General features: G+C 56.4%; 1 protein-coding gene across 2 annotated transcripts; it reads right to left on the bottom strand.

Moving 5' to 3' along the window:
- Window positions 1–14,235: 14,235 nt before the first annotated feature.
- Window positions 14,236–20,077, bottom strand: CLPSL2 (colipase like 2). 2 transcript variants are annotated; one of them, XM_084890816.1, is made up of 3 exons: window positions 19,943–20,077; window positions 19,086–19,208; window positions 14,236–14,666 (listed from the first exon to the last, which is right to left on the bottom strand). In XM_084890816.1, exons 1-3 carry the CDS (start codon window positions 20,027–20,029, stop codon window positions 14,625–14,627), a joined length of 252 nt encoding a protein of 83 aa, XP_084746942.1. In that variant the 5' UTR covers window positions 20,030–20,077; the 3' UTR covers window positions 14,236–14,624. The 2 variants fall into 2 exon arrangements, with proteins under 2 accessions (XP_084746942.1, XP_084746941.1); XM_084890815.1 differs by lacking the exon at window positions 14,236–14,666 and adding an exon at window positions 17,921–18,119.
- Window positions 20,078–22,801: the final 2,724 nt, after the last annotated feature.

The following is a 22,801-nucleotide window of genomic DNA, read 5'->3' as shown; positions in this document are numbered from 1 at the left end:
GAGGACCCCGTTTCTGGGGGGCAGCCCCTCCTCCCTGGGAGGCCCTCCTTCCCCTCGGGTGCTCAGACAGGAAGACAGGCAAGCATGTGTACACACACACACACACACACGTATACACGTGTGCGCGCGCACATGCACACACATGTACCCACATGCACACACACACACACACACACACACACGCACACCCCATTGGCGGGGGCTGTATTGACCCTTTGCCCTGCACCAAAGCTTCCCTGTCCCCCGTGCTGGGCTCACACCTCTGACTGGGCCCCCCTCTCAGATGTGACAACCAGAGGACACACACATGTGTGACGGGCCAGACTGTTAGGGTCGCCGAAGGAGGAACGCATGAGGCCAAAAGGGGTAAAGGGTTATGAGTTCATTAGGTCATCCGGGTACCAGATGGGCTGAGCCCCAAAAGACGGGGAGCCAGCGGTTTCCAAAGGACTCTGTGCGGGTCTGGATCCTGGGGAACTCCGGAGGAGAGAACAGTGGGATGTCCGTTGGGAAGTGGCCTACAGGTCCGTCCCCGGGGGAGGGGCTATCGCTCCGTTATGTGCTCAGGCCTGACACAGACACAGCCTCCCCGTGGGCGCCCTGTGCTCGCCAGTCAGAGCCTCACAGGGACCCTGGGAGCGTGGTTGCCTCTGCTCAGAGATAAAAGGCTGAGGGGTGAGAGGTTCAGCACCTTGCCCGATGTCACAGAACTAGCAAAAGTTGACACTAAACCCCATCCCCACCTCTTTCCTACAATTCCCTGTTTTTTCCCAATTATCCATGCCAAGACAGTTGGGTGGAATTGCAGGAAATTTAGTTCTGGTTTAATATAAAAATTTCATACTGAAACCTGGGTCCCCGTCTGAGACGTGCAAGTGGGGAGGGTCGCTGAGTGGGGATGCTGGAGAGGAGTCACGTGGGAGATGAACTCGGTGAAACGGCGGTGTCTCCCAGCCCCAGGATTCTGCAGTTCCGGCATCAAAGGATCCTTTGAGTATCATTAGGGTTATGAGTTAGGGACTCGTTCGGTTGTAACCAAAAAACAACAACAACCAGTAATATGGCTGAGACATAGGGGCATATGTTTCTCACGAATGAAGAGTCTAGAGATGGGGGTGCTGGCGTTTGTTTGGGGGCTGGCGGATCCGCTGTTCTCTGGACTGTCTCACAGTTGGCAAACGCCTGCATAGCAGCCGAATGTCATCTCCCCTCACTGTATGCGAAGCGAGGAAGTGCAGAGCAGAGGGTGGGAGAGGGAGTGAGGGCGGGTCGGTCTCCTAGCACACCCTCTTGTCCTGTGTTAAAGCCTCCTGAAGACTTCTCCACATCTCCATGTCAACAATAGGTCACCTGACCGCCTCTAGCTGCAAGGAGGCTGGGAAAGCAGGCATTGGCCAAAGGCGATGTGGTTAAATTAGTCACGGTCCCTCCCCAGGGGTTGGACACGTTATAACTCAAACAGTGAGGTTCAGTGAGCAAGGAAGGGGCAATGGCTGGTTCCAGTCCTGCCACACCGGAGTCAGCGCTCAGCCAGAGGGGCTCTCAACACCGTAACCCACAGGGGTCTCGGGCCCCGAGGCAAGGTGGGGCACACTTCTCGGTGCCCAGATTCAGCCCTGCGGGGCCTGCACTCCTTCACTCTTCACACAACCCCTGAGTGGCCACGTGCCAGCACTGAGTTACAGCCTGGGGACAGGAGGAAAACACCCTTGTTTCCAGGAGTGGGCAGGGAGCTGGGCTCTGCAGAAGCAAGTGGCCCAGAGCCTGTTCCCTCATATTAAGTGTATTTCACCTGGAACAGTTTCTTCATACTGCGCCTGGCTCCACAGGCTGCTGGGCAGAGGGAGCCTGGGCTCTTGTTGCTCTTGTTCTAAAAAGTCTTTCTCTCTCTAAGCCTGAGCCCCTCGTCCTCCCATTTTCTAACTCACATACAGCTGTCCTAGGGCCTGTAACCTTGGCATTGACCCTCTCCATCTTAACAGCCTGCTCCCAGGAGTCCCCATATGGCTGGGACTTTTCCTAGTCCTGCTAGATATTCAGCTCTGGAAGCCGGGGTGTTTGCAGCCTAGAGTCCATAAAACATTGTCTAACATGATAGCGCTCCGCCAGCCACATGTTCATCCCTTGGCTTGTGGCTCATCTGAATGGAGAGAAGGGCAAATTACAAATTGGATTTTGAAGACCAAGTTCCAAAACAAGCTAAAATATCTCCAAAAAAATTTACATGTTGAAATGAAAAAAAGCTTTAATTCAAAGTTGGTTCCACCTGCGGATCATACTTTCAGTATGGCTATTCGAACATTTGAAATCACATATGTGGCTCCATTTTACTTCCATTGGAGGGCTGCCTAGAGAACTGACTCTCCACAGAGGAAGCGCCATCTGACACCTCAAAGCACTTTCTCCCCAAGGGCTCTAGCTTCTGGCAGCAGAGGCATCACCAGGACCTCTCTTTCCTCAGGGGCAGCTGAGGAACCCATGGGCTGTGACGGGGTCCAGAATGCACCGCTGTAGCATTGCAATGTTTTGAACAGAAGGCATTCGAGTGTAGGCTTTTTTCCTGAACCCCCTCATCTACCAGAGCCTCCCAAAAGAACTCAGTTATCGTCATAAATCCCCTCCTGGGAGGTTTCTTATAATGAGCTAAGATGGACTCCTGCTGTGTTGACTTCATTATCAGAGAGGAGATGTTTGCACCACACCTAAGTGGCCATTGTCACACAGTTGTCATATCTCTCCCATTTACTCTTCTACGAGCCCATTTATCTTTCCTAAAACTCATTTGTCTTCCCATAAATGCCCTCCCCCATTTTTCCCCCTATTAAAAAGTCATTTTCCAAAGTGTCCTTCTCTGCCCTGGCTGGTTTGGTTCAATGGATAGAGTGTCAGCCTGTGGACTGAAGGGTTGCAGGTTTGATTCTGGTCAAGGGAACATGTCTGGGTTACGGGCTCCATCGCCAGTAGGCAGGAAGCAGCCAATCAATGATTCTTTCTCATCACTGATGTTTCTATCTCTCTCTCTCTCCCTTCCTCTCAAAATCAATAAAAATACCTTTTCTTTTTTTTTTAAAGTTTCATTCTCCCCCTCCCTTCCCCATTTGGATGGTATATGAGCCCCAAATTCTAACTGCCTCACTGAGTCACTGTGAACTCCCCCATTTCTCTATACTAATAAAAGGGTAATATGCTAATTAGACCAAAGCCACAAGGGCTGCAAGGACTGAGGGCCTTCGGCCATCTCAGCAGCTGTGCAAGGACAGCTCTCGCGACAGCCAGGGGAGAAGAGACACACACACACCCCTCCCCCAGTGTATGAATTTTCATGCACCTGGCCTCTAGTATATATATAAAAGCCCAAGATTGCATAACCAGACGATTGGCCGGTAGCTGTGACTACACTGACCACCAGCGGCAGACGCTCAACTCAGGAGCTGCTTCCGGTGATGGGTGCGCTCCCACAGCTGGAGCACACTCAGCTGACAGACGGGCACCAGACACCAGGCTCACCAGCCTCTCCTACGGACACCTCCCCTGTGTGCCCGCGCCAGGCTCACCAGCCTCTCCTACGGACACCTCCCCTGCGTGCCCGCGCAGCGGCAGCGGCCGGGCCGGGATGAGTGGGAGAAGTGCTCCTTCCCGGCCACCTACTGCTTCCCGCACTGCTTCCCACACTGCTTCCCGCACTGCTCCCCGCACTGCTCCCCGCACTGCTTCCCGCACTGCTCCCCGCACTGCTCCCCGCACTGCTTCCCGCACTGCTCCCCGCACTGCTTCCCGCACTGCTTACCGCACTGCTTCCCGCACTGCTTCCTGCACTGCATCCCACACTGCTTCCCGCACTCTTCCCACACTGCTTCCCGCACTGCTTCCCGCACTGCTTCCCGCACTGCTCCCCGCACTGCTCCCCGCACTGCTTCCCGCACTCTTCCCGCCCTGCTTCCCGCACTCTTCCCACACTGCTTCCCGCACTGCTCCCCGCACTGCTTCCCGCACTGCTTCCCGCTGTGCCAGACCAGCACGGGCAGGGGCTGGAGCCAGTGAGCTGGCTGTGAGGCTGGGCTGCAGTGGTGCAGAGGTCCGCTGATCCCCACAGGCCAGGCCAAGGGACCCAACTGGTGCACAAATCTGTGCACCAGGCCTCTAGTCTATGTATATAAAAGCCTAATATGCAAATTGTCCCCTCGGGAGTTCAAGCAGGAGACCAGGAGTTCGATCACTCACTATGACGTGTGCTGACCACCAGGGGATGGCACAGGATGAAGGAAGGCCCCAGCCAGCAGCTGGAAGGCCCCGATTGGCCCTGATTGCTGGCCAGGCCTAAGGTTGTGCACCAGGCCTCTAGATTACAAATAAAGAAAAATCTCTCTTTTCCCTTGTTAATCTCTTCTGTCACTTTAATTTGCAGACCTCTAAACACTGAACTAAGGGGATAGAAAAAAAAAATTTCTACCCAACACTTAGAACCAGTTTAATCATATCAGCAACATATCTTTTTTTTCTCTCCCTTCAACTTCTAAGACAGTGATTACCCCTGGAGGCTGGGCTTCCAGCTTGCAACCTCTACTTCCAAGGTTGTTTCATTGATTCTCCAAATGGGGGAACTCATGTAACCTATGAACTATAACAGTGTGTATCTGCTTGATGTATATGTAACACTATGGATATGTCTGATGTGTTTACATATTCTACCAAATTATGACTTGCACTTTTGCTGACTTATAGGGGAGTGTTCTTGCACCATAAACCTGGCACCCTGGACAGCAACTTCTTGCTCAGGTCTGGAGGCTTCGCTTCAATCAGAGGCGTGCGGAGCCTGGAGCCTGAGGTACCAAGTGTAACCTGAATATAACGGCCGCCTTGAGCCCGCCTCTGCGGAGGACGCACCGCACTGCACACAAGCCAGCGAGCTAGCTCTGGCTCTGAGAGCCTCGCACCGCGCAGCGCAGCTTCCGGTAGCTCCTCTTGACTCCTCCTCTTCCCGTCCGCACGCTGGGTGCTCCGTCTTCCTCCCCCTCTCTTCCCCGGGCTCTCCTTCCTTCCTCATCCCTTCCTTCTAACCCGACGCCCCTGAAGAGTCATGGTCATCGCAAGTTGCTGTGGACAAAGAAAGAGGTTCTGTGGGAGGTAACCTCACAGAATGATCTGATCATGAATGGCTAACTGGGCAGTTCATGGTGGGTAATCACGTCCCAGGCCTATCAAAGGTTGATCTTGGCCTTGAGTATTGTTTTTTGTTTGTTTGTTTGTTTGTTTTTTAATATATTTTATTGATTTTTTTACAGAAAGAAAGAGAGAGGGATAGAGAGAAACATCGATGAGAGAGAAGCATCAGTCAGCTGCCTCCTGCACAGCCCCCATCGGGGATGTGCCCACAACCACAGTACATGCCCTTGACCGGAATCGAACCCGCGACCTTTCAATCTGCAGGCCGACGCTCTATCCACTGAGCCAAACCGGTTTTGGCATTGAGCATTGTTTTTGTGCAGCTAAGTCAGCAGACCTTTGAAACGCCAGAAGCAGTCCTCTTTTCCAGACCCCCTTGGAGGCATAGCCACCCTTAAAGGAGCACATACTCTTGTTAACTATCCTGTAATCCAGCAATTTTCACCTCTTTACATTTCATGGCACTCATAAACTAATCACTAAAATTCTGTGGAACTCGAGAAAAGATACTATATTTTTTGCCAATCTGACAAAAAAAAAATTTTTTTTTTACTGTCTTACAAAAGAATGATAATAATAGTCATTTAATTACCTACCCTTTTTGCTCCAAAATGACTCTTTACAAAATCAGATGCCTATTCTTGCATATAAGGATATCTGGTACCAAGGGTTAGCCAATCAGATGCAACCTTCCTGTGCCACACAACCAATAAGCTGCAACTCTATTATGTACCCTATATATTTACGGTTAAAGACAGGGAATTCACACCAGACAGCTATTGCTCTGCTGGCCACTGTCATTTTTGTGCTTTGAGAATCTGAAGGAAGAGGTCAATGCCCTGACGAGGGAATTGCATATTTTAAAAATTCTTGCCCAGCCGGGTGCTCCGTTAGTTGGAAATTGTCCCTTACGAGTTTGATTCCTGGTCAGAGCACATACCCGGGTTGTGGGTTCAAACTCCGGTTCGGGCATACGAAGGCAACTTATTGAGTTTCTCTCTCTCATTCCCTTCCTCTCTCTAAAAATCAATTAGCATACCTGTGGGTGAAAATATCCTTGCAACACATAGTTGAAAATTGCTGCTATAATCCAATTCTCACTTTGCTTTCTCCCAACTTCATGTAATCTTTCTTAGTTTCCTCATTTCTGTAAACTATCATTTTAGAGCACATTTAAGATCGTGCTTTCTGACAATTATCCTCAGTTTGGTTCAAATAAATTCTTTTTTTAAAAAAACTATATTTTATTGATATTTTACAGAGAGGAAGGGAGAGGGATAGAGATCTAGAAACATTGATGAGAGAGAAACATCAATCAGCTGCCTCCTGCACACCCCCCATTGAGGATGTGCCCACAACCAAGGTACATGCCCTTGACCAGAATCGAACCTGGGACCCTTCAGTCTGCAGGCTGGTGCTCTATCCACTGAGCCAAACTGTTTTCAGCTCAAATAAATTCTTATAAAAATTCTCTACAGGTTTGGGTGCTTCTTATGCTGGCTTTGCCCATCCCCCCTGTTTCCTCACCTATGGAATAGGGTGATAGCGTACCTACTCCTTATGGGTTTTTGTAGGATTACGTGAGATCATGCGTGTAAGGTCCCTGGCATCTAGTGTGTACTCAATAAACATTCAATTCTTTTTTTTAAAAATATATTTTATTGATTTTCTACAGAGAGGAAGGGAGAGGCATAGAGAGATAGAAACGTCGATGAGAGAGAAACATCGACCAGCTGCCTCCTGCCACACCCCCCACCGGGGATGTGCCCACAACCAACATACATGCCCCTGACCGGAATCGAACCTGGGACTTTTCAATCCGCAGACCGATGCTCTACCACTGAGCCAAACCGGTTTCGGCTCAATTCTTTTTAAAAATATATTTTATTGACTTCAGAGAGGAAGGGAGAAGGATTGAGAGATAGAAACACCCATGAGCGATAGCCATCGATCCACCTCCTGCATGCCTCACACTGAGGATCCAGCCCGCAACCCAGGCACAGGCACCAACCAGGAATCGAACCTGGTTCCTGGGTCGATGCTCAACCACTGAGCCACACCAGCCAGGCAACACTCAATTCTTTATACACATGTTCATTCTGTACACTTTCTTTCCCGTTTCTGAAATGTAAGGCCGGGGAACCAAGAGCTCAGGGGTAAACTGAGCTCACTATGGAGTGGGCTAAAGCCGGAAAGGGAGCGGGGCTGGGAAGGGGAACTCAAGCCCCCTCTGAAGGACTTGTGTTCAACAGGGGAAGGCTCTGCTGACCCCGAGAAGGAACATACCTGTCAAGAAGGACTCCTTGTGGTTAATTAGGCAAAAATTCATAATCAGAGCCTAGCCGCCAGTGCTGACAGGGGCCTCTACCGATACTGCACCTCAGGAGAAGCCACAGACTGAACTGCCAGCTTTCTGCACCGTGTTCCTGCCTGCAGAGCCAGCCCCTATAAAGGAGTTCCTGGAATTGTCTTTCAACCAATGGGTGAGACCTGTCACATCCAACATCCTCATTTGCATTTTTGCTGACCAATCAGAGCATCTTCACAATGACCAATCAGAATGCATGAGTCTGACCAATGAAGACAGTGCATTTGGATGAATAAGACTGCACCATTTGGGTTTCCTCCTTTGCATAGAAACAGACCAATCAGGGGCGGGGGTGGGAGCTTTATAAGAGCAGGCCTCCCCCTTGTTTCAGCCGAGGGCACTTTGGGTTTCCTTTGAAGGCTGCCACTCCTGGTTTTGCCAACTACTCACGTATCTGACTGAAGTTGCTCCTTCTCCCACACCAGATGGAGGATTCCTGCTGGCACTGGCTTGGTCCCTGCAAACTTTTGTCAACAACCCCAAGCCCAAGAGAACCCCTTCCTGTGTCCTCCCCCATTTCCTCCCAGGAACCTGTTCCCCAGCCCCCACCTCCAAGGCAACAATTTTTTTTTAATTTTTTTTTTATTGATTTCAGAGAGAAAGGGAGAGGGAGAGAGAGAGAAACATCAATGATGAGAGAGAATCATTGATCAGCTGCCTCCTCACACCCCCTAGTGGGATCGAGCCCGCAACCCAGGTATATGCCCTTGACTGGAATCGAACCTGGAACCCTTTAGTCCACAGGCCGGGGCTCCATCCACTGAGCCAAACTGGCTATGGTCAAGACAGCAGATACTGAAAACTCTTTATTTCAGCGATGGAGCACTACCCCCCTCCCCGGTGGAGGAGGCTGGGGCGGGGCAGGAACACACAGTCCAGGGTGGACCTGGAGTGGGCAGAGGAGGAGGGGCAGGAGACACGGAGGAGGGCACATTAGAAAATACTTCTCTTACTTGGCTTCTTTTTTGCCACTTTCTTACAACGGCCGAAGGTAACTTTAAAGGATTTCTCATTCTTAGAAAATACACAAGTCAGGTCCGGCTGGCAGGGACATTCTGTATACAGGCCGAGGAACATCTGGGAAAGGCAAGATTTGACTTTGACCTTGGCTGCTGTTCTGCCCTCAGTTCTGAGAGGCAGCCCCCACTTCCACCCCAGCCCAGCTCTGGGTCGCATTTGCTTGCACACAGCAGAGGGGCCTAGGCGTAAAGTACCTGCTCACCCAGCTGCACAGGGTCTGCCTCCTCCATGCTGGCCCCTAGGATTGAAATCGTTGGCCAGAGGAGCAATGAGTGACAGAGGGCGATGGAGGACAGAGGGGCGATGGGGGACAGGCGATGGGTAACAGAGGGGCGATGGGGGACAGAGGGCGATGGGGGACAGAGGGCGATGGGGGACAGAGGGCGATGGGGGACAGAGGGCGATGGCGGACAGGCGATGGCGGACAGAGGGCGATGGGGGACAGAGGGCGATGGGGGACAGAGGGCGATGGGGGACAGAGGGCGATGGGGGACAGAGGGCGATGGGGGACAGGCGATGGGGGACAGGCGATGGGGGACAGAGGGCGATGGGGGACAGAGGGCGATGGGGGACAGAGGGCGATGGGGGACAGAGGGCGATGGGGGACAGAGGGCGATGGAGGACAGAGGGCGATGGGGGACAGAGGGCGATGGCGGACAGGCGATGGCGGACAGAGGGCGATGGGGGGACAGAGGGCGATGGAGGACAGAGGGCGATGGGGGACAGAGGGCGATGGAGGACAGAGGGCGATGGGGGACAGAGGGCGATGGCGGACAGGCGATGGGGGACAGAGGGCGATGGGGGACAGAGGGCGATGGGGGGACAGAGGGCGATGGAGGACAGAGGGCGATGGGGGACAGAGGGCGATGGCGGACAGGCGATGGGGGACAGAGGGCGATGGGGGACAGAGGGCGATGGGGGACAGAGGGCGATGGCGGACAGAGGGCGATGGGGGACAGAGGGCGATGGCGGACAGGGGGGCGATGGGGGACAGGGGGGCGATGGGGGACAGAGGGCGATGGGGGACAGAGGGCGATGGGGGACAGAGGGCGATGGCGGACAGGCGATGGGGGACAGAGGGCGATGGGGGACAGAGGGCGATGGGGGACAGAGGGCGATGGCGGACAGAGGGCGATGGGGGACAGAGGGCGATGGCGGACAGGGGGGCGATGGGGGACAGGGGGGCGATGGGGGACAGAGGGCGATGGGGGACAGGCGATGGGGGACAGAGGGCGATGGGGGACAGAGGGCGATGGCGGACAGGCGATGGGGGACAGAGGGCGATGGGGGACAGAGGGCGATGGGGGACAGAGGGCGATGGCGGACAGAGGGCGATGGGGGACAGAGGGCGATGGCGGACAGGGGGGCGATGGGGGACAGAGGGCGATGGGGGACAGAGGGCGATGGGGGACAGAGGGCGATGGGGGACAGAGGGGCGATGGGGGGCAGAGGGGCGATGGGGGACAGAGGGCGATGGGGGACAGGCGATGGGGGACAGAGGGCGATGGGGGACAGAGGGCGATGGGGGACAGGCGATGGGGGACAGAGGGCGATGGGGGACAGAGGGCGATGGGGGACAGAGGGCGATGGGGGACAGAGGGGCGATGGGGGACAGAGGGCGATGGCGGACAGGCGATGGGGGACAGAGGGCGATGGGGGACAGAGGGGCGATGGGGGGCAGAGGGGCGATGGGGGACAGAGGGCGATGGGGGACAGAGGGCGATGGGGGACAGAGGGCGATGGGGGACAGAGGGCGATGGCGGACAGAGGGTGATGGAGGACAGAGGGCGATGGGGGACAGAGGGCGATGGCGGACAGGCGATGGGGGACAGAGGGCGATGGGGGACAGAGGGCGATGGCGGACAGGCGATGGGGGACAGAGGGCGATGGGGGACAGAGGGCGATGGCGGACAGGCGATGGCGGACAGAGGGCGATGGGGGACAGAGGGCGATGGCGGACAGGCGATGGGGGACAGGCGATGGGGGACAGAGGGCGATGGAGGACAGAGGGCGATGGGGGACAGAGGGCGATGGGGGGACAGAGGGCGATGGGGGACAGAGGGCGATGGGGGACAGGCGATGGGTAACACAATGCTGTATGCCCAGCACTGGGGCCATTGATCTGTGTGTCTGTGGGGAGGAGGCAGGTGACACCCCTGCTCAGGTGAAAAGGTAGGTGAGAGTTTGCAGAAGGCCCTGCAGGAGCTCGGACAGCCAGGTGCGCTGCAGGAGGAGAAGCCACTTTGGGGACAAAGCAAACCTGCAAACCTGCTACAGCCCCTCTAGGCACAGGCCAGTCCTGCCAGCGGCTCTTCCCTCCCAGCCCTCTGCCCGGCCCAGCCTGGTTTGCTCAGCGCCCTCCTGTTCTTGGGCAAAATCCAGCCAGGAGTCCCTGGTCCGCAGCACAGCTGCTGGGGCTGTGCCGGGCGGGGCGGGTCTGAGGCAGAGCAGCACCACGTTAGGTCAGACCTCGCTGTGCCCAGTGACAGCTACTCTCAGGGTTTGCTGAGCGGCGCCGTGGAGAGCAGGAGCCGTGTGAGAGGGAGGCATCGCCAGCCTCTGGGGTGGGGACCCCCTGGGTCTGCCCTGGCTCCCTGGGGGGAGCGGCAGGCACTCGCAGCGTTCCCAGCTCCGGTCTTTGCCGCCCCCCCTCCCTTCCTCCTTCCCTGGGCTCTGGGTCCGCCGGGCTCTCGGTTTCGGTGCCCCCCCCCCCCAGAGCCTCCCTGTGGCCCAGGCTGCCCTCAGCCCCTCTGGGAGCAGTGCGGCTCGCTAGTAGAGGTCCCGCCGGCAGCACTCGCTCTTGCACTTGGTGCTCTGGAAGCAAACTCTCTGATGCTCTGCGAAGAGGACTCCTCTGGCTCTTCCTTCTCCCAGCTGCCCCGCCCCCTCACACACACACACACACACACACACACACGCACATGCACACACACGCATGCACACACATACACACACTCATACACACGCACACACACGCATGCACACACATACACACACGCACACACTCACACACGCGCACACACACACAAACACACACACATGCACACACACACACATTATGGCCTCAGCACCACCCTCGCCACAGGCTGGGCCGGGAAGAGGCCTGGGAGGGAAGAGCCGCTGGCAGGACTGGCCTGTGCCTAGAGGGGCTGTAGCAGGTTTGCAGGTTTGCTTTGTCCCCAAAGTAGCTTCTCCTGCAGCGCACCTTGCTGTCCGACCTTCCAGGGCCTTCTGCAAACTCTCACCTACCTTTTCACCTGAGCGGGGGGGTGTCACCCGCCTCTCTCCCCCACAGACAGACACACAGATCAATGGCCCCCAGTGCTAGGCGTACAGCATTGTGTCACCTATCTCTGTCGCCATCGCCTCTCTGTTCGACGATTTCAATAGTCATTCAACCAGCAAATGCTGAGCACCTACTGTGTGCGGCCCTGCTCCCGGCACTGGGGAAGCCGCTGGGAACAAAACAAATGCCTCCTCCTGAGCAGCAGCAAGAGTCTGACAGAACTCCCCACAGCGAGGAGACTGCTTTCGGCTCTGTCCAGCCTGGCAGTCACAGCCGCAGGTGGCTGTCCAACACTGAGGAGGGGCTAGTGTGACTGAGGAACTGAGTTTTATTATATATATATGTGTGTATAGTTGCTTTCAAAGAGGAAGGGAGAGAGAGAAAAACATCAATGATGAGAGAGAATCATTGATTGTCTGCTCCTGCACGCCCCCTACTGGGGACTGATCCCACAACCCAGGCATGTGCCCTTGACCGGAATCTAAGCCAGGACTCTTCCGTCTACAGGCCAACGCTCTATCCACTGAGCCAAACCAGCCAGGGCAGAAACCGGATTTTAAATTTTGTTTATTTTTCACTTAAGAAACTGGGAGTGTAGTTACACTGTTGGACGGACCCAGCTCTGGACAAGAACTATCACAGCTACATAAGTGAAACAGGTGGGTGTCACAGGCAAAACGCTGAGCAAAAATAGCTACATTTAAACAAACAAACAACAAAAAGCACACTGTGTGATTCCACTACGTGAAGCTTAAAAATAGGCAGCACTAACCACCGCGGTGGAGGTCGGGACTGCTGGCCACGGGCCCGGCTGTGTGTAATATGCATGTCAGGCGTCACAAATAACAACTCGGACATATCATCCCCGTATAACCCTATCCATTGTGTACGAGTGAGTGCTGTAAGGAAAAGCCGGCGCCTGGCCAGTGTGCTCAGCTGGTGGGCGGCGTCCGGTGCACTGAGGGGCTGCCCTTTGACTCCAGTCAGGGCACATGCCCGGGTTTGGGGCTCGGTCCCCCACAAAGGGCATGCAAGAGGCAGCCGATCTTCACAGAGATGTTTCTTTCTCTCCTTCTCCCTTCCTCTGCCTCTAAAAATCAATGAAAGATGTTGAGAGACGGGGAGAGAGAGAGAGAGGAAAGCAGGAAAGGAGGACTGGATTGGCAATCGCTTCTTCCTGGTCTTCCTGATTCCACTCACCCCAGTCCCCAGCTCCACCCGACACTCCCATCTCTCCTCTCCCGACCCCCCAACCCTCTCTGGCCATCAGTCCTTCTCAGAACAGCTAGCAGAATCTTTTTTCAAAGATAATCCCATCACACTGCTTCCAAACTTCGAAACCTCCAAAGACTTACTTCCCAGAGCATTACACATGGAAATGCCGTGGGACCTGTGGGCTTCCTCATTGCAGGCTGGCTGCCAGCTCTGGATCGCCCCCGCCCCCTCCTCACCCACCCTGTACCCACCACAGGGCCTCCAGTGCACCCACCCCGGCCCCAGGCCATTTGCACTGCTGGCTCCTCCGCCCAGAACACGCTGCCCTGTAGCTCTGCCTGGCTGCCTCCCGCCCCAGCCTCAGGCTGGCCCGCCCCTGCACCCTGGCTAGAGCAGTTCCGCCACCTGGTTCACATTTGTGAGTCTGAAATTACCTTCTTTATTTCTTTTCTTTTTAAAATGCTGTCTCCCCCTGCTAGAGCCTCAGGGACCTCTGGCCACCTTATTCAGGGTGGCATTTCTTAGCCCCTGTAGACGCAGATGGCAAAGCAGGTGTCACCTGAGATGTACCAACAGTTCACTTGTTTGCCTCCTACGCCAGAATGTCAGCTCTGCAGGGCGATGATTTCTGTGCTCGCTACAGCCTGACCCTAGTTAGAAGAGTAATTGACAGAGAGCAGGTGCTCAGTGAAGGAGTGAACGGCTGGATGTTGACTGTCCCTTACCGGATGTGAGCCTGGGGGTGGGGAGAGGGCAGTGCGCCTGGGTCTGCCTTTCCTTCCGGCATCCTGCACCCACACTCCCCACTGCCCCCACTTCCGGCTTCACTCTCACCTGCCTCGGTGCCCACCCCTCGTCCCCAAATAGTGCAGATCTCAGGACGGCCCAGAGGAGGGGACTGTCTCCTCTGGGTTCCTTACCAAATCGCTAGCTTGCTGTGTCTCTAAAAGCGAGCTGCTGCTGGAGGAGGAAGGACCGGAGAGGAGGAGAAGGCCCGAGAGCAGCAGCCTCCGAGTCACGGCCCAGAGGTGCTGGTGGCATTCCTAAGGTCTGGCTAAACGCCAGGCTCTGCCATGTGACTGCCTGTGACGCCGGCCTGGAGGGCCGGTGGCTGGTGTGGCTGCCAGGCCGGCCCTGACAGGAGAGGCTGTGTGGGCTGCAGGCCGCAGAGACGGAGGAGCGAGCAAGGGGCCGATGGACATTCTTTGGCCACAGAGGCACCGGAACCACGGCTGTGTTCCCGGGGCTGCCCTCAGAGTAGTCCAGGCTCTGGCAAGATCTGGGTTCAGCCCCAGCTCTCCTGCTTACCGGCTGTACGATCTCGGGCAGACTTCATAACTTCTCTGAGCCTCAGTTTCCCCACCTGCAGGACATCACAGGGGTGGTGCAAGGCTTAAACAGCAGGTATTGCACTTCGTATTGAACAGGCGCCGAATAAGCAGGAGCTGTTACTGTCTTTAGAATCAGAAGATCTTGGAGTGAGAGGGGTTTCAAAAGATGCTCTCATCCAATCCAGTTGTATATTGTTACTAATAAACATTTTTGTTGCTGTCGTATTCGACTCTCCCCTCCTCAGCTCCGGAGAAGAATTCCGATGAGTGACAGACAGCAGTGCTGAGGCAAAGCGAGGGAATTCATTAGGGAAGCTGACTGGCTAGGGAAGCGCAGCAAGCAGGTTTATGATGAGCGCACTCGGCACAGAGCACAAGCGGGCAGTTCAGCTGGTTTAGCCTGGCTCGAGGGTTTCATAACTTTTCCCCTGTCGGCTTCAAGGTTCCCCTTTTACATCATTGCAGCTTTTCCCGGAATTCACAAGAACACTTGGCGATTTTATCTTGGCAAATCCCAAGACTGCGGACTTCTTGTTCAGTGGGTGAGGTCAACGCCCCCTCTTCCCTCCCCCCCCCCCCCGCCCTGCTTCCCCAGGCAGTTATCCTTCCTGCCTAACATCCCCCCTCAAGTGACACCATGCCAATGCTTTGGGGGTTTCAGAGACTTCATCTGAGGGCACAGGTAGCATTAGGTGGGTCTTGTTCTCTGTGTCCCCAGGCCGGTGACCTAAGCTAAGTATTCTCTGGGTAAGCCAGAGTGCACAGCCAACGGTACCATCACCTCTCCGTGCGGCAGCCCAGCTCCTCTTGCTTAATAAGTTAGAAAAGGATTTTGTGGCGGCAGGTTGCTCTCACTGTAGAGTCTCCCTTTGTCCTTTAATAACAGAACCCCAAGCTTTAGCGGGACACATGAAAACCCAAATGAAAACTACATTTCCCTGTCTCCCTTGCAGCTAGCTACAGTCATGTGTACAAGTTTTTTTTCAAGCGAACATAGTTCATGCTGCCTGTAGGTCATACCCTTTGCAGACTAAGTCAGTCCAATCAGGATCCATCTTGGGGTGTTTGCTAGGAATCCTGGGACAGATATTCCCTCTCTCTGGAAGGCACAACATGCATGGGTGAGGTGGGTTTGTGGGTAAGAGCCTGCTCCAGAGCAACAGGCCTGGGTCCAAATCCCGGTCCCACCCTTACTGTGAAGCCTTGAGAAGGATTATTGAGCCTCACCTCCCTGTTTGTGAAATGGGGATGATTGTATATTACCTTGCTGTAACCGTGAGTTAATACAGATTAGAAAGCACTTTGTATAATGTCTGGGACGTAAGTTGTCAGTTAACCCTAGCTGTTTTCTGTTTTTCTTTTTAAATATATTTTATTGATTTTTTACTGAGAGGAAGGGAGAGGGATAGAGAGCTAGAAACATCAATCAGCTGCCTCCTGCACACCCCTATCGGGGATGTGCCCGCAACCAAGGTAAATGCCCTTGACCGAAATCAAACCCGGGACTTTTCAGTCCGCAGGCCGACGCTCTATCCACTGAGCCAAACCGGTTTCGGCAATCGTGCTATATTTTAATGTCAAGTGCTTTCTCTCAGCATCAGTGATGCGCTGGTTTTGACACAGTTCTTTATGGCCCCCCTGGGATGCTCACTGACCTCCCCATTCCTTTGGGGTGACTCTGCCAACAGGGGACAGATTCCTTTCTATTCCACTGCGTGTCACTGTACATGTCTCTGCCAGTGAATACAGCGTGACCATATTTGTCTTGGAAATCCAGTGTCCGCTCTGGTGGGCCTGTTCGCACTGAGAGACGGCTTAGCAAGTGTTGGGTCATGGAAACTTCTTGAAGCTGAAGACGGAACAGCAACGGCAGCTGCCAGTTTGTTGGAACTCCGCGCCAAGCACCCTTCTTTTATTTACAGACTAGAGGCCCGGTGCACAAAGTTCGTGCACGGGGTGGGGGTGTCCCTCAGCCCAGCCTGCACCCTCTCCAATCTGGGACCCCTCGAGGGATATTCAACTGCCTGTCGGACATCCCTCTCACAATGCAGGACTTCTGGCTACCAACTGCTCACCTGCCTGCCTTCCTGATTGCCCCTAACTGCTTCTACCTGCCAGCTTGATCACCCCCTAACCACTCCCATGCCAGCCTGATTGATGTCTAACTGCTCCCCTGCCAGCCTGTTTGCCCCCAACTTCCCTCCTCTGCCAGCCTGGTCACCCCTAACTGCCCTCCCCTGCAGGGTTGATCGCCTCCAACTGTCCTCCCCTGCAGACCTGGTCCCTCCCAACTGCCCTCCCCTGCTGGCCATCTTGTGGTAGCCATCTTGTGTCCACATGGGGGCAGGATCTTTGACCAAATGGGGGCAGCCATATTGTGTGTTGGAGTGATGGTCAATTTGCATATTACCCTTTTATTAGATAGGACAGAGGCCTGGTGCATGGGTGGGGGCCAGCTGGTTTGCCCTGAAAGTTGTCCTGGATCAGGGTGGGGGTTTCCTTGGGCTGTGGGGTGGCCTGGGCAAGGGGCTTGTGGTGATTTGCAGGCCAGACACGCCCCCTGGAGACCCAAGTGGAGGCCCTGGTATCTGGAATTTATTTACCTTCTACAATTGAAACTGTAGCCTGGAACGGAGCCAAGCCTCCTGCTTGCTCCGTGGTGGCAGCCATTTCTGTTTGGATTTGTTTACCTTTTATAATTGAAACTTTGTATCCTTGAGTGGAGGCCTAGGCTGGCCAGGGCAGGTGGAAAGCTTGGCTTCCTCCATTGCCAGAGGAAACCCTAGCTGTTCTCTCCAGCTCCATGGTTGCTGCCATTTTTCTTGAGATTTATCTTCTATAATTGAAACTATGTATCCTTGAGTGGAGGCATAGGCGGGCCAGGGTGTGTGGAAAGCTTGGCTTCTTCTATTGCCAGGGAAGCCCAAGCCTCCCAACTGCTCTCTGTGGCTGCAGCCATCTTGGTTGGGGTTAATTTGCATACTCGCTCTAATTGGCTGGTGGGTGTAGCAGAGTGATGGTTAATTTGCATATTGCTGTTTTATTATGTAAGATTAGGTAGGATATACTTGCAGTAGAAAGAGAACTGGCTGATTCTCCAAGTCAGGGAGCTCTCTGAGCCTGTTTCTTTATCCATAAAGGGGAACTGGTCACCTCTCTGAGCAGCGGTATCAGCGCACTCGGCACCTCTCCAACCACACACGAGCATCTGTGCATCCACACTTCACGCACATCCTCACAAGTCCTCCCCCAAGGGCCTCCCCCTCCCCCCTGCACAGTGCTCACATAGTCCCTCTCAGTCCCTCCTACCACACAGCCACCTCCAGGTACATTCTTCAGCTCTGCCGCTTCCACACAGCCCTCCACCCCACCCCACCCCTCACATCCCACCCCACACATCCCACCCCATCCCTTCCCAAGCGCTCCTCCCTGGCCAAACCCCAGGGGAAGCTCTCTCAGGCTCCAGCCTCCCCTCACAGGCCCAGATGGGGTGAGCGCCCCCAGGTTCCCTCTGCCAGGAAATGCACAGAGGCCAGGGCCGGAGAGTGACTTTAATGGGTCTGAGCTGGACTGGGAACAAGATGGGGTCTCCGAGGCCGCTGGCCGAGGGAGGGGCGGACGGCCGTGTCCCCGCATCGTCCTAAATCATAGAGCACCGGCGGGGACAGCTCGGGTCCTTGGGAATGCAACGCAAGCCCACTCGGCAGGGGCATATGATGTTGATGTCCCCCTTGGTCTGTGGGAAGTGAGTGTGAGAGTTGGGGTCACCAAGCTTCCGGAAAGAAGGGGGTTTAAACTTCTCGGGGAGCACAAGTCATGGTGAGTGGGACCTGAGGCCTGTCAGCTCTGCAGCTTATACCTTCAGGACCTTAGGCAACTTTGTCTCCGTTTCCTCATCGGTCAGAGGAGCTAATCATTGTAACCCACCTCCTACGGCTACTAAGGATTAAATGAAATAAGTTTGATCAGTGCTCACAATGAAAAGACCCTCCCGCCACCTCTGCGAGAGTCAGGCCAGGGCGGGGCCTGGCTGCTCCCACGGGCACTGGCTGGCAGCTCCCAGACAGGACCTCGCGGGCCGGCCCAGGGCCAGAGGAGAGGAGGCGGGCAGGAACAAGATGTTCTGTGAACGCTGACCCCCCTCCCCAACCCCCACTCCCCGTTTCCACCAGCTAACTTTTCACTGCCAGGAACACATCCTCTTCCCAACAACCTGGTGGGGGAGGTCTGTAACCCCATTTTACAGATGAGAAAACCAAGGCCAGAGAACAGAAGTGCCCTGTCTGAGGGCTCTGCACTCAGGGCCGCTCCAAAGCTGGGCCCCTGCCACTGAGAGCCTGCTGCTCTCCGGAGTGAGGTCAGGGTGGCAGGGTGGGGGTCGCTGGGGAGAATGTCTTTCCCACCCTGCCTCAGATGTTCATTCAACACACATTTGTTACGCGGGCACTAAGCTGAGGGGTGGGGGCTCAGAGATGAGTGTGCTGCCGTCTGCCCTTGAATGACTCAAACGCATGGCCATCAGAGAGGCCGGGCCCTGCGGAGGGTCTGAGCCGGGTGCGGGATTCCAAGGAGAGAAGGCCTGACAGGGAGTGGGCCGGCAGTGCAGGAGGAGGAGTTTGCCAGGTGGAGGAAGAGGAGAGCAAACCGGTGAAGAAGCCCGGGCCGCCATGTGGGCTCTTATCCTTCCACCCCAGCGCCTCACCTGGGGCAAGCACACCATGCTTTTCCTGCCCCTGGGGGCACAGAAGTCGCCTTCAGTGTCCAAGTTCATGAGGCAGCAGTCGCTGGAGCACTCCAAGTGGTGGGAGCACCGATCTCCATCCCTCTGTGGGGAAGCCCTGCATCACCAGCTCTCCCCGGAGGGCGGAGAGGGCGGGGAGGGTGGGAGAGGGCGGGGGAAGGTGGGGAGAGGAGGGAGGGCGGGGGAAGGTGGGGGGAGGCGGGGGAGGGCGGGGGGAGGTGGGGGAGGGCGGGGGAAGGTGGGGGGAGGCGGGGGAGGGCTGAGGGAGGGCGGGGGAGGGCGGGGGAAGCTCTTGCCACAGCCCAGGGTGGGAGAAGAGAAGCCCTGAGATGTCACTCCCAGGGGCCACCCCTCAGCGTGCCCCTGCCCCAGCCCTCACCTCCCTCTCCTTCCCGGGGCCTCATTGCCTAGGGCCCCAAAGGGTGTCCTGAGCTGGGGAGCAGGGACCCCAGATCACACTCCCGGGGGGTGTGGGCAGACGGTGGGGAGAGAGAGAGCTGGGAAAGGGAGGAGAGCTCACTGCGCCCAGAAGCGGGGGACAGGGGGGACAGAGCAGGTGGGTGAGGCGTGGCTGGGACCCGGCGCTGGGAGGGGGCGCTGGGAAGGGGGCGCTGGGAGGGGGGCGCTGGGAGGGGGTGCCGGGTGCGGGTCCGGCTGGCCACAGGCGCTGCCTTTGTCCAGGCGCCCCGGGAGGTGGAGGGCCCGGGGCGCGGGGAGCACGTCCAGCCGCCGGCCTGGCCGCAGCGCCGTCTGCGGGTCCCCCACCCCCTGCCCCGCGGCTCCCTCCCCGGCACCCACCACCCCGGCGGCGGGCGCACCTTCAGGAGGCTCTGCCTCCGGAGCAGCGGCAGGGAGCCCCCGCAGGGGAGCAGCAGCCCCGCCAGGATGGCGAGCGCCGTGGCCATGGCCGTGGCCGCGGGATGGAGCGCCTCCGGGACACGGGACCCGGAGGGGGTGCGGAGCCCGGTCCGGGGTGAGGGCGGGGACGGCGGCCGGAGGGGGTGCGGAGCCCGGTCCGGGGTGAGGGCGGGGACGGCGGCCGGAGGGGGTGCGGAGCCCGGTCCGGGGTGAGGGCGGGGACGGCGGGCCGGAGGGGGTGCGGGGGTCCCCGGGGTGAGGGCGGGGACGGCGGGCCGGAGGGGGTGCGGGGGTCCCCGGGGTGAGGGCGGGGACCGCGGCCGGAGGGGGTGCGGGGGTCCCCGGGGTGAGGGCGGGGACCGCGGCCGGAGGGGGTGCGGGGGTCACCGGGGTGAGGGCGGGGACCGCGGCCGGAGGGGGTGCGGAGCCGGGTCCGAGGTGAGGGCGGGACCGGCACCGGCCGCCCAGCGCGGAGGCGAGCCCCGCGGCCTGCCCAGCCCCGGAGCGGAGGGCGGGGAGCACGGAGCCCGCTCAGCCTGGGACGGGCCTGATTGTATAGATTGGGGGCCCAGGGCCTCCTAGATATCGCTTCCGGAGGAAAACTTAAAGCTGTAACGGGAAACTTGTTCCTGAAAAATTTTGCAAAACGTATAAACCGAAATGGAAACCGCTTCCTTCTTGGTATTCTGACCCTCCGTCCGCGGGCGCACCCTCCCCTTTGGGGTGACTCTCCCCAGACCCTCCCCGCCCGCCTCGCCAGCTGTGAGACTCCCCCTCCTGAGTCATCGCCTGTCCAGGGATCTGCCTGTGAGGTGTGGGGGCGGGAGGGGAGGAGAGAGGAACCGCAGGGGGAGGAGGAGGGCCAAGGGCGATCCGGACCTGGGCAGCAGCCTTTCGGGGACCAAGCTCCCACCTCGCCCAGCTGCCTGCTCCTGCCCTGGCCGGTTTGGCCCAGCGGATATACAGCCTCCGCCGGTGGACTGAGGGGTCCCCCCTTGATTCCGGTCAAGGGCACCACCCTGGTACCTGGGCTCTGGTCAGGAGTGCGTTCGGAGGAACCAATAGATGTGTCTCTCTCACATGGATGTTTCTCCCCTCCACTCTCTCTGAAAATCAATGCGAGAATGTCCTCTGGTGAGGATTAACAAAATAAAAACGTGCTCGTGAGAAAAGATGGGAGGAGCTCTGTCTTTTTCCCCCTGTAACTAGTTTTTTCAAGATGTGCCCCCCCCCCCAAAAAAAAAACACCAGCGCAGTGGGTCCCTCCCGGGAGGCCGCAGCTCCTGTGGCAGAGGCTGCACACGGTAAGAGCTGGGCACGGCCAGCATGGCCCACTGGTTGAGCATTGACCTATGAACCAGGTGTGTTGATTCCAGATCAAGGCACTGGTTGGGTCCCCAGTGGGGGGCCTGCAGAAGGCAACTGATCCATGGTTCTCATCCTTGATGTTTCTATCTCTCCCTTCCTCTCTGAAATCAATAAAAATATGTATATTTTAAAGAGTTGGGGTGTTGGAGGGCAAAAGCTAGGCCCACTTTTCTGGACTTCAGGATGGTGCCAGCCCCCACCCTGCCCACCAGCAAAATGCCCACTAGCCCTGGGTACTGTGAGGACAGAGGCCCCTAACGTGCCTCAGTGCCTGGCACCTCCTGGGTGCTCCCTAAGTCAACTGTTGAAGGCGTAAAATGGGGGTGAAACATGCCCTTGGCAGCCCCTCGGAGCCTGGAATTCAGCCCCTGGGGGCGGGGCCCATAGCCCTGGGCCCGCTGAGTCCTTGTCAAGTCAGCCAAGTGGAAGTTATTTCCCAGGCCCCAAGCTGGTACCAGCAGGGACAGGCCCCTGGGTTATAGGAAACGAGCCAGGGGTCACCACATACACCACCATCACTCACTGGGAGGAAGCCCTGGGCTTCCTGCAGCCTCTATGAGCATCTCCGGGAATTCCAATGGTTAGATTAACCACTCGGGAAATGTGGATGGTCCCAGCAGTCACTAGCCCAGTGGTCGGCAAACTCAGTAATCAACAGAGCCAAGTATGAACAGGACACAGAGAAGGGAGCTGTCTGCCAGTCGGAGAGAGCTCTTACCCAAACCCCCTGATCTCACTTCCAGCTTCCAGACGTGGGAGGAGAAGTGTCTCTCATTAAGCCACCCCGTCTGTGGTGTTTTGCTGTGGCAGCTGAGCTGTCTATTACAGGGGCTTTGGCCTTTTCTTTAGGAATAGCAGCCTGCCCGGCTGGTGTGGCTCAGTGGTTGAGTGTCGATGAACCAGGAGGTCACGGTTCAATTCCCCACATGCCCAGGTTGCAAGCTTAGTCTTCAGTAAGGGTGTGCAAGAGGCAGCTGATCAATGATTTTCTCTCATCGTTGATATTTCTATCTCTCTCCCTCTTCTCTGAAATCAATAAAAATATTTTTTTAAAAAAAGAAGAAGAACAGCCTCACAGTTCTGAGAGGGTTTTGTGTCCATTACCTCAATCCGTCCTCCCTGCATTAGGGCAGTCAACGCTAGTGGTCACAACTGAGAACTCCTGAAGGCACAGAGATGCCTTCTTTGCCACACACGTGGAGTGTGAGATGGGGCGGGAAACCGTTCTCCCACCTGCAGCCATGCCAACCATGGTCATCGTGGAAGATGGAAGAGAGAGAGGGAGGGACACAGGGACCCTTGAAGGCTCAGCCAGTGTGACACAGGCCTCTTCCACAGACCACCGGCCAGAACTGGTCACATGACCCCACCTTCTGCAAGGGAGGCTGGGCAGTTACGGGAATCTGGAACATTTGGTGTATTCTATCATTTCTGCTTCATAACTCGTATGC

The sequence above is a fragment of the Pipistrellus hanaki genome, assembly GCF_964339955.1.
Source record: "Pipistrellus hanaki genome assembly, chromosome: 7".
Lineage (NCBI taxonomy): Eukaryota > Metazoa > Chordata > Mammalia > Chiroptera > Vespertilionidae > Pipistrellus > Pipistrellus hanaki.
This window is presented reverse-complemented; position numbering and strand designations above follow the sequence as displayed.

Bases quoted from the DNA above. Each gene is read 5' to 3' on its own strand.
- CLPSL2 (XM_084890815.1), bottom strand. From the start codon at position 20,029: ATGGCCACGGCGCTCGCCATCCTGGCGGGGCTGCTGCTCCCCTGCGGG. The intron at 19,209-19,942 runs GTGCGCCCGCCG...GCTTCCCCACAG, and splicing joins GGAGGCAGAGCCTCCTGAAG to AGGGATGGAGATCGGTGCTC. The intron at 18,120-19,085 runs GTGAGGCGCTGG...CACTTCCCACAG, and splicing joins GCATGGTGTGCTTGCCCCAG to ACCAAGGGGGACATCAACAT.